Raw genomic sequence first — 16,941 nt, 5'->3', positions numbered from 1 at the left:
AGAGAGCCAACGAGCGAGATATAATAGAGGGAGAAAGAGAGAGTGGGAGAGAGAAAGAGATTGATGCGAGAGCAACAAAGTAGTGATAGAGTGAGAGAGAGAGAGTGTGTAGTTTTAGACAGAGAGTGGGACTGGGTTTAGAGAGAGTGTGTGAAATAAAGATGGTAGAGCAAAAGATTGAAAGAGTTCGGACAGATAAGGAGACTGTGCTGGAGGGGAGAGAGAGAGACTGTGTGGGGGGAAGTATAGAGATATATAGAGAGAAGGAGAACCTCTGGACACTCAAAACGAACACTCCCGGGGTCAGTCACTGAGTGTAGCGCCCTCCACACCGTCCCATCACACACTCCCGGGGTGAGACACAGAGTGAATCGCACTCTACACCGTCCCATTACACACTCCCCGTGTCATTCCCAGGCACTAAATGAAGCTCTCTCCACTCCCTTCAATCACACAGTCCCGGGGTCAGACACAAAGTGAATCGCACTCTACACCGTCCCTTTACACACTGCCGGTGTCTGACAGAGTGAATCTCCCTCCGGAATGTGCCATAACACCCTAACAGAGTCAGAAACCGAGCGAAGCTTCCTCTCAGCATATTCTCCCCTCTCACCAGTCCTCTGCACTTCTGCATTCCTGTAGTCTCTAATTGTGTGTCTGTCTCAGAGATAGTATGCGTGTGTGACCGGATGTAGTGTAGAGATTAGAAGAGGGTAGGGGAGGACAGAGACGGCGGCTGCGATTGTAGTGACTGGGAGGATGTGGTGAGGAACCACACAATTGTCCTGCCTACACGGAGATGTAGAGAGGCTGAGAACTGAGAGTTCGATATCCGGTGGAAAGGAGGAGATGTAACACTTGACGTCAGCTCTCCCCCATTCTCTCGACATTCCGTGTGAACACGAGGGCGGGGGGTTGTCTGGGTGGCGGGGTCGAAGACGTGCCACCCAGACAACGAGCAATGGGAACGGAGTGCAAGACGGAGAAGAGGAGGGGTGCAGGTGCTGAGGGGGCTGACGGGGACGGGGAGGGTTCAATGAGGGATAAAGTGACGAAGGTGGGGAGGACTGTAGTTGAGGTTGGAGTGTCCGAGGACACCTTCAATCTCTCAAAGCTGTGGTCGGAATTTTCCAGCTGCTTCTAAAGGGCGGCAATCACACCAGTGCCCGAGAAGAGTAGGGAGAGCTGTCTCAGCTACAATCGCCCAGTGATACTCACGGATGCATTGAGAGGCTGGTCCTATCCAGAGTCACCCCTTCCCCAGTAAAGACGTGGCCCCGCTGCAATTTAGCGAACTCCACAAAAGGTCGACAGCGGATACAATCTCATTTACTCTCCAGTGGGCCCTGACCACCGGCACAATGCAACGCCAACGTGTGTAGCTTCTCTCTGTGTCTGACCCCGGAAGTGTGTGATGTACTGGAGTGGGCGGAGTCACTGGTGCGGATATTTCTTCTGTCGATCTGACACATACCTCTTCCTCTTTAGAACTCATTTCAAGAAGCTTTGAATCGCAGTTAGAACAATGTTGCTTCGCTCCATCGTAAGATATTTTAAACGTCAATATGGAATAAACACAGGTCCTCATTCCTGATCCAGTCCTGGGAACGCAGGTGCTCTGGGAATTAGGAAGAAGGAACAGTGAATCTCCCTCCGTGTCATCCATTACATCCGCCGTGAGTCATCCTAAGTTTGAGGATCTCTTCACACCGTTCAAATACACACTCTTGGAGTCCGACACAGAGTGAATTTCCCTCCACACCGTCCCATCACACACTATCTTGATCAGAAGGAGTGCGGCTCCCTCTACCCTTTCCAAACACACTTACTCTCCCTCTACACCGTCCCATCATAAAATCCCAGGTCAGACACCCAGTGGAACTCCCTCCAAAGGCCCAACACACACCGCCTGGGTGGGACACAAAGTGAAGATCCTTCAATACTGCTCGATTCTAAACTTCAAGTTTCTCCCCATGTTCAATCACAAATGCCAGATGTCAAACGCCCTCTCGTCGCAAAGCCAGGGTTAGAAGCAGTGTGAACACACCTGCGATGTCAAACACTGGGTGTGGCGAACATCACACCGTCCCGAAACTCATTGCCAAAATCAGAGACTGAGTAAACCTATCTCTCCTCTCTCTCTCTCTCTCTCTCTCTCTCTCTCTCTCTCTCTCTCTCTCTCTCTCTCTCTCTCTCTCTCTCTCTCTCTCTCTCTCTCTCTCTCTCTCTCGCTCTTTCTCTCTGTCTCTGTCTCACTCCCTCTCACTTGAGATTAGGAGCGGGGAAATGGGGCATTTTACCTCACCTTTCCTGCTCGTCAACACTTGGCAGAAGAATTTGCTTTCGAGGATGGAAAAGTTGTTGCTGAGGGCGTAAGTCTTCTTCAGACAGGAAGTCTGCCAAAGATCCAGAAGGGAATTCCCAGTCATCCTGGATTCAAGGGACGAATGCAACTCAAGGACTTTTAGTCGATATTATCACCAGGTCCTGTTCATCTCCTGATATTGCACCCATTGGAAGTCGCGGTCGGAAGCGATCAAAAAGCGGCGAATCTCTGTCAAGAAGAAAAAAAAACGTTTACAAAAGGTTCCGAGAACAAGGTAATGTTAGAGATCTGGAAGATTATAAGGCTAACAGGAGGGAGCTTAAGAGGGATATTAGGAGAGCCGGAAGGGGCCATGTGAAGGCCTTGGCGGGCAGGATTAAGGAAAAACCCAAGACATTCTACAAATATGTGAAGAGCAAAAGGATAAGACCTGAAAGTTTTGAAGCTATCAAGTCTGACATTGGGAAAGTGTGTATGGAACCGAAGGAAGTAGCAGAGGTACTTAAGGAATACTTTGCTTCACTATTCGCTATGGAAAAGGATCTTGGCGATAGTAGTGATGACCTGCAGCAGACTGAAATGATTGAGCATGTAAATGTTAAGAAAGAGGATGTACTGGATATTTTGGAAAGCATCAAGTTGGATATGTCGCTGGGACAGGATGAGATGAACCCCAGGATACCGTGGAAGGCGAGCGATGATATTGCTGAGCCTCCTGCGATGATCATTGCACCATCAATGGGGACGGGAGAGGTTCCGAACGATTGGAGAGTTGCGGATGTTGCTTCCTAAAGGGAGCAGAGATAGCTCAATTATAGACAAGTGAGTCTTAACTCACTGTTTTGTAACGGTGCCGAAACTCCTGAGAGGCAGGATTTATAAACATTTAGAGAGGTATAATATGACTAGGAAAAGTCATCATGGCTTTGAAAATTGCAGGTTGCGCCGTACGAATTATTTGTGGATGTGACTAAACGCATCGATGAAGGAAGAGCAGTAGCTGTAGTGTATATGGATTTCAGCGAGGCATTTGATAAGGTACCCCAGGCAAGGCTTATTGAGAAAGTAAGGAGGCATGGGATCCAAGGGAACATTGTTTTGTGGATCGGGAACTGGCTTGCCCACGGAAGGGAATGTTTCACTGAAGACGTGTGATATTCTGCATGGCAGTTGGTCAGCAGTGGAGTTCCTCAAGGATCTGTTCTGGGGCCCTCATTCCTCCTGAATTTTATAAATGACCTGGATGAGGAAGTGGAAGGACGGGTTAGTAAGTTTGACGATGACGCAAAGATTAGATGTGTTGTGGATAGTGTGGAGGTCTTTCAGAGGTTCCAGCGAGACATTGATAGGATGCACAACAGGGCTGAAAAGTGGCAGGTGGAGTTCAACACAGATAAGTGTGCGGTGGTTCATTTTGGCAGGTCAAATATTATGGCAGAATATAGTATTAATGACAAGACTCTTGGCAGTGTGGAGGATCAGAGGGATCTTGGGGTCCGAGTCCGTAGGACGCTCAAAGCGGCTGCTCAGGTTGACTCTGTGGTTAAGAAGGCGCATGGTGTGTTGGGTTTCATCAATCGTGGAACTGAATTTAGACGCCGAGACGTAATATTGCAGCTATGTCAGACCCTGCTCAGACCCCACTTGGAGTACTGAGCTCAGTTATTGTCGCCTCGCTGAAGAAAAGATGTGGAAGGCATAGAAAGATTGCAGAGGAGATTTACAAGTTGTTGCCAGAATTGGGGACAATGCCCTCTGAGAATAGGTTGAGTGAACTTGGCCTTTTCTCCTGGGAGCGACGTAGGATGAGAGGTGACCTGATAAAGATGTAGAAGATGATGAGAGGCATTGATCGAGTGGACAGTCACAGACTTTATCCTGCAGCTGAGATGACTATCAGGAGTGGGCACAGTTTTAAGGTGCTTGGAAGGAGGTACAGAGGACATGTCAGCGGTAAGCTTTTAACTGAGAGAGTGATGAGTTAGTGGGATGGTCTGCCTGCAACGGTGGTGGATGCAAATACGATAGGAGACATGGAGGTTTGTAAGGGAGGGAAGAGTGATGGTGACGGGAGGGGTCCCTCTATTCACAGTGTGTATTCTCCAACCGTAGACCAAAATCCCTCTCTCCTTCAACACCTCCCCCTATTCACAGTACAGATCGTTCCCTGCTGCAACGAAGTAAACAGCGCTTGGGCTCCAAGATACCAAGAGCAGCTTTGGCAGAAAACAACTTCTCCAAATCACCTCCAGTTCAACTACTCCCCCAAAAACTCTCATGCACAGTCCTGACAAACCTTCCCGCTAGGATATCAGTTCCCCTCCAGTTCAACAACTCTCCCAAAAACTCTCATGCACAGTACTGACAAACCTTCCCGCTAGGATATCAGTCCCCCTCTAGTTTATGTGTAAACCGTCTTCCATCTCTTCTATACAGATCCCAACTTCCTTGGAAAAAAATACAGTGATTCCAAATTTTGCAGCCCTCCAACCTACACCAGCACTTAATCCCCGTGCTGAACTGTATGGTCTTCCTATGGCTGGACACATTGGGACGGCTGGTGGTCCTGTACTTTCATTTAATAGCTAAATCCCTGATCTCACTTTGCAAAAGCACCTTCCCGTACATACAGATTTAATTGCTGCCATTTAATATTTGCTGCTCACTCACCCAGTTAAGAAACATAGAAAAAGAATGGTGTGCTGAGAGAAGCGGAAGGAAGGGGCGGAGAGTGGGGCCACAGAAAGGGTGTTCAGTTTGCAGCCGTTGGAGCAGAACGTGTTAGGCACCATTTTCTTGCTCCCTATCTCTGATTAGAGTCAACTTAAACGCCGAAATCGACCGACCCATGACCAAGAGTAAGAGGCAGAGCGAGAATCCCTCCATAAAAGCCCATCACACACTCCTGGAAACATACACTGAGTAACGCTCACTCCGCAACGATCCAGCACACATTACCGGGGTCAGAATCGGAGTGAACAATCCCTTCCACACTGCTCCCATTATGCACTCCCGGGATCAGACACAGACAGAAACTCAGCCTACACCGACCCATCACACTCCCGGTGTCAGACATGTGAACCACCCCCCCGCTCCATCGCAGCACAGTGTACTAGAGTCAGAAAATATATGCGGCTCCCCCAGCCCCCTCCCCCCCCCGTCTCCCCACTCACCAATACCGAGCACTTCGGCGTTCCAGCAGACTCGAACTGTGTGTGTCTCTCGGAGATGGTGTGTGTGTCTGTGTGACAGGATGGCGTGCTGCCAGAAGAGGAAGGAAAGGGAGGAGAGAGGAGGCCAGTGAAAGGGTGGTGGGACTGCAGCCACTGATGGTGGAACCATGTGACCGGTCTGTGCATGTAGAGCTGTGAAGAGGCTCAGAAACCTGTGACAGATATCCGGTGGGAGGGGAGAGGTGCAGCACCAGACGCTTTCTCTCTCTCATAGTCACCACAATTGCCTGTTGTCACAGAGAGGGGAGGGGTCGACGGAGATAGTGAGGGTTTTAGAGGATGGAGCGTGTCACGGAGAGTGGGCGGGCAGTAGGGAAGGTAGAGGATGAGCGACACGGCGAAGTGAGGGACTGGTTCACCATGACGGGGGAGCTTGCAAGGGTGGGAGGGGTGACGGAGACGGGGGTGGTGTAGGAGAGCGACTGTTTGACGGAGATTACCCAAATCCTTTGATCTCTTCCCACCCGATGATTTCAAACAGCACACTGCGTTTTTTTCTACAGAGCAGAGTACGTGAGTAACTGAGCAGAACAGACCCTTCGGCCCACAAGTTTGTGATATACCAAATAAACTAAATCTGCGGACACAATGTCAGTCTCCCTCCATTCCCTGCACACCAACGAGCCTGTTAAACAGCCTTAAACGCCTCTGTGGATCTCCCTCCACCACCAGCGCTGGCAGCACGTTCCAATCACTCACCAAACCCTTTCACAACAGAAACGTACCGAACACATCTCCCTTCAACTTACCCCCTCTCACCTTAAAGCGGGCACTCCGGTATTATTCATTCCCACCCTGAGGGTAAAAATACCCGCTGTCTGGTCAGTCTGTGTCTCTCGAAATGACGTAAACAGCTGTCAGGTGTATCCGCAGACTCCCCCGTTCCGGAGAAAAGAAACGAAAATTTCCGACATCTGCTTTTACATTTTGCTCTCTATTCCTGGAAGCGTCCCAGGGAACACTCCTCTATATCCTCTCCAAGGAGCCCCACACTCATCCTGTAACGGGGCGACCCGAAATGAATGAGTGAACTCGGAAACGTCAAACCCAGTCCCATTTCCTATCTGCTTTGTCCGTCGGTTCCTCGGCACCCCGATCCTGTTCACTGAAGTCGCGCTCTCATTCAGTTCTTCCCACTATTCACGGTTCGGGCTCTTCCCTTCTACACTGAGGTTAAACAACGCTTGGACTCCAACTTACCAAGTAGAACTTTGCCATAAATCAACATCCCCGACTCCAATAAAATTGGCCGTTATCCAATTCAGAATCTATAACAGAGGTCAGAACTATCCTTTCCCATAATCAACTTGTATGTAATGGCATTATCATCACTAGGTGAAAATTGGTCCCCCACTGAAGCTTCTATCCCCTGCCTTGTCCCATTCCGTGGGAGAAGATCATGAACTGCACACTCTTGTTAGAACTTTATACGTACTGATTACGGAAACTTCCTTTAAAATATTTGACAAATTCTCCCAATGGTCTTTCACTGTATGGGACTCACAGTCAATACCAAGAAAGTTAAAATCACTCACGATCACAACCTTATGTTTCTTGTAACAGTCTGAGATCTCTCTACAGATTTGTTCCTCTGAATCCCCAGGACTGTTAGGTGGTCGATAATATGTCTAATGAGCGAGTTCTTACCTCATTCCTCAGATCTACCCGTGAAGCCTCACCTGGACGAGTTCTCCAGTCTCACCTGACTGAGCATCGCCGTGATAGTTTCTTGTCCAGTAAAGCTGTCCGAGCCCTTCAATTATTCCCGCATTAGTACGACTAAAACCCGGGAATACTGAGCTAACGGTCCTGCCCGTCCTACAACCAACTCTCACGCTTTGCTGAAATATCACGCCTCCAGACGTTGGCCCCTACCCTGAGCTGGTCAACCTTCTGTACAATACTTCCTGCATTGAAACGGACGCTGCTCAGACATGAGTCCCAGCAGACACAACATTCTACTTCCCAACTTTGTCTGAAGTCTGTTCCAACAACCACTCCACTACCTGTTCAGGCGTTCTGGCCTTCTTCCTCCTGCAACTCATCTTTAAGTCCCGCCACTTCCCTGTTAGATGGGAAAACTTCCCGCTGGGATACAAGTTCCACTCAAATTCAGGTGTAAACTGAGAGTTGCTGATGGGAGAGGAAATGAAGGAGCTGAGCATCGTGAGGGCGGTGTGGCCCAGTCTCCAGGCAGGAGTGTGTGGTGCCCCCTAGTGTTCGCTCAGCAGAAAACAAAATCTGTTCTGGCCAATTGTAGGATTCAGTGGGGGTGCATGTGTAAACCCCAGGTTCGGCCGGCTACGTTATACCAGAGGAAGACAGTCACCGCACCCTCCCAACCCACGCCAAAACGATGAAGTCTCGTTTGTGTGGATACTGCGTGACGTTTTCCACTTGTACAACTCAGTAACACGAAAGAGCAGACGGTACACCAAATGCGATTAAAGAGATGTGCTTCATAATTGGAAACAAAGAGAAAAAGGGCAAATTTCAGTGAAAGTTTATTGTGCAAGTTGGAGCGCACGGTTCTCCGTCCTTGAATTCCACATCGATTTCCACCGATCGCCGTCTACTCCCGGACCCGCACTCCAAGTCCACTCGGTCCTGCGGGATCCCAGCTCACTCCTCTTGTGTCTTCGCTCTCAGTATCTCGCCCAAAAGGCAGCTAAGTTTCTCATTGGATGGCGCACATTGCAAAGTCCCTGTTATTTGCTAGTAATAACAAGAGACACTGCTGCAACAGAGAAATCAGTACATTATCAGTGAAAACTCACACACCATTACATATCTGTGTGTGTGTGTGTGTGTGTGTGTGCGTGTGTGTGTGTGTGTGTGTGTGTGTGTGTGTGTGTGTGCAGACATATTGTGTGAATGTTTTTACTGATGTTCTACAATGTTTGCTTCCTTTATATCTTATGCATATTGTGTGTGCTTTGTGCCGTATGTGACAATTGGTAATATCTTTTTCAGCTTGGTCCTGGCTACATACATGAGTATTCATGTGTGATAGAATTACAATTAAGCTTGACTTGAATTGAATTGAAATGAAATGAAACCGTCTCGTCTGTAAAGGTGGTAACTTCCTTGGAAGAGATCCCCATGATCCACACATAGTAAAGCTCCATCCACACCGTCATATCACACATTCCCTGGTCCACATCGTTCCATCACTCACCCCAGAGCTAGGCACAGAGTGCACATTCCCCTGCATCATTCCATCACACACTCTCGGTGTCAGGCAAGAACTGATGGTCTCGCGATACCATCCCATCACACAGTCCTGAAGTTAGACAATTTCTTCGGACCATCCCCTCACACACTCCCAGTTTCAGACACAAACTGAAGCTCCCGGCCGCTGATCCCTTCACACACACCCGGGCTCAGACATAGAGTGAATCTCCATCCACACCGTCCCATCACACATTCCCGGAGTCAGACACAGAGTGAATCTCCCTCCACATCGTCCCATCACACACTCACAGGGTCAGGCACAGAGTGAATCTCCCTCCACACCGTCCCATCACACACTCGCCGGGTCAGACATGGAGTGAATCTCCCTCCACACCGTCCCATCACACACTCCTGTGGTCAGACACAGAGTGAATCTCCCTCCACACCGTCCCATCACACACTCCCGGGGTCATGCACAGAGTGAATATCCCTCCACCCTGTCCCATCACACACTCCAGGGGTGAGACACAGAGTGAATCTCCCTCCACACCGTCCCATCACACACTCCCGGGGTGAGACATAGAGTGAATCTCCCTCCACACCGTCCCATCACACAATCCCGGGGTCATACATAGAGTGAATCTCCCTCCACACCGTCCCATCACACACTCCCGGGGTCAGGCAGAGAGTAAACCTTCCTCCGGATCGTTCCAGCACACATTTTTAGGGCCAGATTCCGTCTCATCACACAGTCCTGAAGTTAGACACTTTCGTCGGACCATCCCTCACACACTCCCGGGTTGAGACAAAAACTGGAGCTCCCTCCCCCGATCCCTTCACACAAACCCGGGTTCAGACACAGACTGAAGCTCCCTCCCCCTGATCCCTTCACACCCCCCCGTGTTCAGACACAAACAGAAGCTCCCTCCCCCTGATCCCTTCACACACTCACGGGTTTAGACACAAACTGAATCTCCCTCCCCCTGATCCCTTCACACACTCCCAGGTTCAAAAGCTCCTTCTCTCTCACCAATCCCCAGCACTTCCCCATTCTAGCAGACCTGAATTGTGTGTCAGTCTCGGAGATCGTTCGTGTGTTTGCGTCCAGATGGTGTCCAGGGAGGAAAAGGGAAGTGGCGGAGAAGGAGAGCCAGGACGTGGCGTTGAGCTGTCAGTCAATGGAAGGAAATGGTGTCGACCCACACGACCGGCCTGTCCACACAGTATAGTGAAAGGCTCAGAACAGAGTAATCGATATCCGGTGGAGGGGGGCGGGGCGTTGTAACACCAGACGTCAACTCTCCCCCTTCCTCCCCAGAATTCAATATGAACAGTGAGAGGGAGGGATATAGAGGAGGGAGAGTGTTGATGGAACCATGGATGGCTGTAGGGAATGGAGCGGGTCAGGGAGACGGAGGCAGGAGTTGTGAAAGGAGGAGATAACGTAAACGACGAGGGGTGTAGGGGACGGAGCGGTGATGTAGACGCGTTGTGTAGAAGAGGAAGCTGGTGACTGAAAGGAGGTGTATGGTGTAGGGCTGTCGTGTCTGACGGTGACGAGGTTGTTCGGCGACGAAGGAGGATTGACGAAAATGACAACGAAGGGTGTTGTAGGGGAGGAAGGGCTGATGGAGACAGGGAAGTGCACAGTGACTGCTGGTGGTGACAGAGACTGGCGGTGTGTAGAAGAGCGAGGGGGTCATGCAGCCGACCAAGGGTGAAGTGAAGGGATAGATTGACTAGACCGGGTAGTGGTGTAGAAGTGGGAGGGAATCACGGAGAGGGAGCGGATTTTAGTGGAGGGATGGGCTGACGTAAAACAGTTTGTGTCTAAGGGAGGGAATACATGACGGAGACTTGCAGGGGTGCAGGTGAGTAAGTACACGAGTTGCGAAGTCACGTTGCAGTTTAACAGGACATTGGAGAGGGGCATATTGTTCGGCTCTGCTCACCCCCTTCACTTCTGTGACCTCTGTCTCGACGGATGATGTAAGAATCATCCTTCAGGTGGGTGAAATCTCGCCAGGTATCGGGTTCCGAATGTGTTTCTAGTAGGGCACTGAAAACCTTTGTTACCAACAGGCTGGATTGTTCAAGGACTCGGTGGTGAGGAAGGCAAATAAAATTTCCCAGGCAAGGATTTAATTTTAAGGAATTGATGTGGCCTCATTTGGAGTGAGCGTAGCTGTCACTTTCACTTTAAGACTCGGACTGCCAATTTCTGCCTGACACATTCCTTACTGGAATGTCTGTAATTAAATGGATTGTGCTGAGCACTCAGTGCTCAACCGTAGGAGATCCATTTCTAGCACTGTGGGTTGTGATTGTCACTTTGGATGTAGTTACTGCCGTCTTGTTTATTTTGAGTCTGAGTCTGATTCAATTCCAGACCTTACTCTGCACTTGGGTTGACACCATCCATAACTCCCTGGCTACAGAAGGTATTGTGACGGCAGGAGTTTGTGACGATTTGGTGTTTCATTGAACACGAGCAAATGTCTATGGATGTCCGCTGGAGGGCGCTCTGTCCAATCGCATCACCGCCTAGTGTGGAGTCGGCAACGCCCAGGGTGGCCAGAGACTGCAGAGGGAAGCAGACTCAGACAACCCCGTCACGGACACCACCGCTCCCACTCTTCCCCTCCACCATTTCAGGAGCACACCCTCGGCATTTTGTGGTATTTATAATCTTTTTGTAATTTACATTAATTTTACATTTCTGCGCCGGACTGATGCAGAAATGAACAAATCGCAGGTGGTTTAAGTCACAAATAATAAAGCTGGCCTTCATCAGTCAGGACACTGAGTACAGGCGCCCGGAGCTGACGTTGCAGTTGTACAAGACGTCCGTGAACCCGCATTGGAGTAGGGTGTTCGGATCTGCGTGCCCTGCTGCAGCGAAGATGCCATTGAGCTGGCAAGAGTGCAGGTGGATATTTACGAGGATGTTGCCAGGACTCGAGGGACTGAGTTATGGAGAGATGTGGGGTAGGTCAGGACTTTATTCCTTGGAATGAAGGGGGAGAGGGTAAATACGCCTAGTCTTTTCTCCCTATGCTCGGGGAATCGAGAATCAGAGGGCACAGGATTCAGATGAGAGTGGGGAAGATAGAGGAGGAAGAGAGAGATGGGTTAGATAAGATGAGAGAGGGACGTTAGAGGGGCGGGGAAATAGAGGGCGCGATTGGGAGAACAGGTGCGATAGAGGTGGAGGGAAGGGAAGGAGAGGCAAAGGGCAGATAAGATGGGGGAGTGAGAGACCGGGGTGAAAGAGGAATTATCAGTTGATTCAACTCGCCCCCACTAGCTGTTGACAGAGATCCTGGATCTCTTCAGGACTATTCGCGTATAAAGATGCGGCCGTCTCGCAGATGAAACGGTGTTTATCACGATTGCAAGAGGAACTCTTCCTGGACGATTTGCATCCGGTGCATTCGAACTTGCCAGCGTTCATCTTGTACACGACATGAGAGGCCACTTTCCTATCAAAAAGAGTTAGAAAATCTCAACAGAAGCAAAATAGATCCAGTAGGCAACCCAGAGAGTTTTCTAGAAATATTCCCACTACTCCACTCTCTCCAAGGCCCGTGTCAGTCTCCAGACTAATCTCACTGCGGGGCACCGGGACGGGTTGTTGCGGTGGGCCGACAGGAGATAACGGAGTCGGTGATGTGTACAGAGAGGGAGTGTGTCACGAAGACGGGTCAGCTTGTAAGGGAGGGACGGTGACGGGGATGGAGTGGTGTAAAGGAAGGAGTGTGTGACGGAGACAGGTAGCAGTGCAGGAGAATGAGTGTAGACGGAGATGGAGAGGAGTCTTGGAGAGGGAGGGGATTTTGCATGCGGGGAGATTGTGTCCCTGCTGTGGTGAAGGTCGTGACAGTGTGTCGGGATCGTTGGGCGGTGGGTTCGTGTTATGCTGCAAGGCGTGTCGGTGTGTCGGTGGCGTGGTCATCTCCGGTTGTGAGCTGTGCCGGTGTCAAGCTGCGGGTTGTGTCTGTGTAGTAGTGAGGGCTGTGTCGGTGTCACGGTGAGGTGGGTGTCTGTGTAGTAGTGAGGGCTGTGTCGGTGTGACGGTGAGGGGGGTGTCTGTGTAGTAGTGAGGTCTGTGTCGGTGTCACGGTGAGGGGGGTGTCTGTGTAGTAGTGAGGGCTGTGTCGGTGTCACGGTGAGGGGAGTGTCTGTGTAGTAGTGAGGGCTGTGTCGGTGTCACGGTGAGGGGGGTGGGTGTCTGTGTAGTAGTGAGGGCTGTGTCGGTGTCACGGTGAGGGGGGTGGGTGTCTGTGGAGTAGTGACGGCAGTGTCGGTGTCACGGTGAGGGGTGTGTCTGTGTAGTAGTGAGGGCTGTGTCGGTGTCACGGTGAGGGTTGTGTCTCTGTAGTAGTGAGGGCTGTGTCGGTGTCACGGTGAGGGGTGTGTCTGTGTAGTAGTGAGGGCTGTGTCGGTGTCACGGTGAGGGGTGTGTCTGTGTAGTATTGAGGGCTGTGTCGGTGTCACGGTGAGGGGTGTGTCTGTGTAGTAGTGAGGGCTGTGTCGGTGTCACGGTGAGGGGAGTGTCTGTGTAGTAGTGAGGGCTGTGTCGGTGTCACGGTGGGCGGGGTGTCTGTGTAGTAGTGAGGGCTGTGCCGGTGTCACGGTGAGGGGTGTATCTGTGTAGTAGTGAGGGCTGTGTCGGTGTCACGGTGAGGGGGGTGTCTGTGTAGTAGTGAGGGCTGTGCCGGTGTCGCGGTGAGGGGGGTGTCTGTGTAGTAGTGAGGGCTGTGTCGGTGTCACGGTGAGGGGGGTGTCTGTGTAGTAGTGAGGGCTGTGCCGGTGTCACGGTGAGGGGGTGTCCGTGTAGTAGTGATGGCTGTGTCGGTGTCACGGTGAGGGTGGTGTCTGTGTAGTAGTGAGGGCTGTGTCGGTGTCACGGTGAGGGAGGTGTCTGTGTAGTAGTGAGGGCTGTGTCGGTGTCACGGTGAGGGAGGTGTCTGTGTAGTAGTGAAGGCTGTGTCGGTGTCACGGTGAGGGGTGTGTCTGTGTAGTAGTGAGGGCTGTGTCGGTGTCACGGTGAGGGGGGTGTTTGTGTAGTAGTGAGGGCTGTGTCGGTGTCACGGTGAGGGTGGTGTCTGTGTAGTAGTGAGGGCTGTGTCTGTGTCACGGTGAGGGAGGTGTCTGTGTAGTAGTGAAGGCTGTGTCGGTGTCACGGTGAGGGGTGTGTCTGTGTAGTAGTGAGGGCTGTGTCGGTGTCACGGTGAGGGTTGTGTCTGTGTAGTAGTGAGGGCTGTGTCGGTGTCACGGTGAGGGTGGTGTCTGTGTAGTAGTGAGGGCTGTGTCGGTGTCACGGTGAGGGAGGTGTCTGTGTAGTAGTGAAGGCTGTGTCGGTGTCACGGTGAGGGGTGTGTCTGTGTAGTAGTGAGGGCTGTGTCGGTGTCACGGTGAGGGGGGTGTTTGAGTAGTAGTGAGGGCTGTGCCGATGTCACGGTGAGGGGGTGTCTGTGTAGTAGTGAGGGCTGTGTCGGTGTCTCGGTGAGGGGTGTGTCCGTGTAGTAGTGAGGGCTGTGTCGGTGTCACGGTGAGGGGTGTGTCGGTGTCACGGTGAGGAATGTGTCTGTGTAGTAGTGAGGGCTGTGTCGGTGTCACGGTGAGGGGGGTGTCTGTGTAGTAGTGAGGGCTGTGTCGGTGTCACGGTGAGGGGTGTGTCTGTGTAGTAGTGAGGGCTGTGTCGGTGTCACGGTGAGGGGTGTGTCTGTGTAGTAGTGAGGGCTGTGTCGGTGTCACGGTGAGGGGTGTGTCTGTGTAGTAGTGAGGGCTGTGTCGGTGTCACGGTGAGGGGGGTGTCTGTGTAGTAGTGAGTGCTGTGTCGGTGTCACGGTGAGGGGTGTGTCTGTGTAGTAGTGAGGGCTGTGTCGGTGTCACGGTGAGGGGTTGTCTGTGTAGTAGTGAGGGCTGTGTCGGTGTCACGGTGAGGGGTGTGACTGTGTAGTAGTGAGGGCTGTGTCGGTGTCACGGTGAGGGTGTGTCTGTGTAGTAGTGAGGGCTGTGTCGGTGTCACGGTGAGGGGTGTGTCTGTGTAGTAGTGAGGGCTGTGTCGGTGTCACGGTGAGGGGTGTGTCTGTGTAGTAGTGAGGGCTGTGTCGGTGTCACGGTGAGGGGTGTGTCTGTGTAGTAGTGAGGGCTGTGTCGGTGTCACGGTGAGGGGGGTGTCTGTGTAGTAGTGAGTGCTGTGTCGGTGTCACGGTGAGGGGTGTGTCTGTGTAGTAGTGAGGGCTGTGTCGGTGTCACGGTGAGGGGTTGTCTGTGTAGTAGTGAGGGCTGTGTCGGTGTCACGGTGAGGGGTGTGACTGTGTAGTAGTGAGGGCTGTGTCGGTGTCACGGTGAGGGTGTGTCTGTGTAGTAGTGAGGGCTGTGTCGGTGTCACGGTGAGGGTGTGTCTGTGTAGTAGTGAGGGCTGTGTCGGTGTCACGGTGAGGGGGGTGTCTGTGTAGTAGTGAGGGCTGTGTCGGTGTCACGGTGAGGGGGGTGTCTGTGTAGTAGTGAGGGCTGTGTCGGTGTCACGGTGAGGGGTGTGACTGTGTAGTAGTGAGGGCTGTGTCGGTGTCACGGTGAGGGTGTGTCTGTGTAGTAGTGAGGGCTGTGTCGGTGTCACGGTGAGGGTGTGTCTGTGTAGTAGTGAGGGCTGTGTCGGTGTCACGGTGAGGGGGGTGTCTGTGTAGTAGTGAGGGCTGTGTCGGTGTCACGGTGAGTGGTGTGTTTGTGTAGTAGTGAGGGCTGTGTCGGTGTCACAGTGAGGGGTGTGTCTGTGTAGTAGTGAGGGCTGTGTCGGTGTCACGGTGAGGGGTGTGTCTGTGTAGTAGTGAGGGCTGTGTCGGTGTCACGGTGAGGGGTTGTCTGTGTAGTAGTGAGGGCTGTGTCGGTGTCACAGTGAGGGGTGTGTCTGTGTAGTAGTGAGGGCTGAGTCGGTGTCACGGTGAGGGGGGTGTCTGTGTAGTAGTGAGGGCTGTGTCGGTGTCACGGTGAGGGGTGTGTCTGTGTAGTAGTGAGGGCTGTGTCGGTGTCACGGTGAGGGGTGTGTCTGTGTAGTAGTGAGGGCTGTGTCGGTGTCACGGTGAGGGGGGTGTCTGTGTAGTAGTGAGGGCTGTGTCGGTGTCACGGTGAGGGGTGTGACTGTGTAGTAGTGAGGGCTGTGTCGGTGTCACGGTGAGGGTGTGTCTGTGTAGTAGTGAGGGCTGTGTCGGTGTCACGGTGAGGGTGTGTCTGTGTAGTAGTGAGGGCTGTGTCGGTGTCACGGTGAGGGGGGTGTCTGTGTAGTAGTGAGGGCTGTGTCGGTGTCACGGTGAGTGGTGTGTTTGTGTAGTAGTGAGGGCTGTGTCGGTGTCACAGTGAGGGGTGTGTCTGTGTAGTAGTGAGGGCTGTGTCGGTGTCACGGTGAGGGGTGTGTCTGTGTAGTAGTGAGGGCTGTGTCGGTGTCACGGTGAGGGGTTGTCTGTGTAGTAGTGAGGGCTGTGTCGGTGTCACAGTGAGGGGTGTGTCTGTGTAGTAGTGAGGGCTGTGTCGGTGTCACGGTGAGGGGGGTGTCTGTGTAGTAGTGAGGGCTGTGTCGGTGTCACGGTGCGGGAGGTGTCTGTGTAGTAGTGAGGGCTGTGCCGGTGTCACGGTGAGGGGGGTGTCTGTGTAGTAGTGAGGGCTGTGTCGGTGTCACGGTGAGGGAGTGTGTCTGTGTAGTAGTGAGGGCTGTGTCGGTGTCACGGTGAGGGGGGTGTCTGTGTAGTAGTGAGGGCTGTGCCGGTGTCACGGTGAGGGGTGTGGGTGTCTGTGTAGTAGTGAGGGCTGTGTCGGTGTCACGGTGAGGGGGTGTATGTGTAGTAGTGAGGGCTGTGTCGGTGTCACGGTGAGGGGTGTGTCTGTGTAGTAGTGAGGGCTGTGCCGGTGTCACGGTGAGGGGTGTGTCTGTGTAGTAGTGAGGGCTGTGTCGGTGTCACGGTGAGGGGGTGTCTGTGTAGTAGTGAGGGCTGTGTCTGTGTCACGGTGAGGGGGTGTCTGTGTAGTAGTGAGGGCTGTGTCGGTGTCACGGTGAGGGGGGTGTCTGTGTAGTAGTGAGGGCTGTGCCGGTGTCACGGTGAGGGGGGTGTCTGTGTAGTAGTGAGGGCTGTGTCGGCGTCACGGTGAGGGGGGTGTCTGGGTAGTAGTGAGGGTTGTGTCGGTGTCACGGTGAGGGGGGTGTTTGTG

At 52.3% G+C, this 16,941-nt stretch overlaps 1 protein-coding gene across 1 annotated transcript in view; it reads right to left on the bottom strand.

Annotated features, from left to right (window-relative positions):
* Positions 1-5,587, bottom strand: part of LOC140720043 (uncharacterized) — a 33,576-nt gene extending 27,989 nt beyond the window's left edge. Inside the window, exons 1-2 of the mRNA XM_073034943.1 lie at positions 5,500-5,587; positions 2,306-2,554 (exon numbers count right to left, since the gene is read on the bottom strand). Of these exons, the coding sequence (XP_072891044.1) occupies positions 2,306-2,429 (124 nt within the window). The 5' untranslated portion in view covers positions 2,430-2,554; positions 5,500-5,587. The remainder of the gene's footprint in view (positions 1-2,305; positions 2,555-5,499) is intronic.
* Positions 5,588-16,941: the final 11,354 nt, after the last annotated feature.

The sequence above is a fragment of the Hemitrygon akajei genome, unplaced genomic scaffold (assembly GCF_048418815.1).
Source record: "Hemitrygon akajei unplaced genomic scaffold, sHemAka1.3 Scf000035, whole genome shotgun sequence".
Classification (NCBI taxonomy): Eukaryota; Metazoa; Chordata; class Chondrichthyes; order Myliobatiformes; family Dasyatidae; genus Hemitrygon; species Hemitrygon akajei.
The sequence above is the reverse complement of the archived record's forward strand: the minus strand, read 5'-3'. Positions and strand labels throughout refer to the sequence as shown.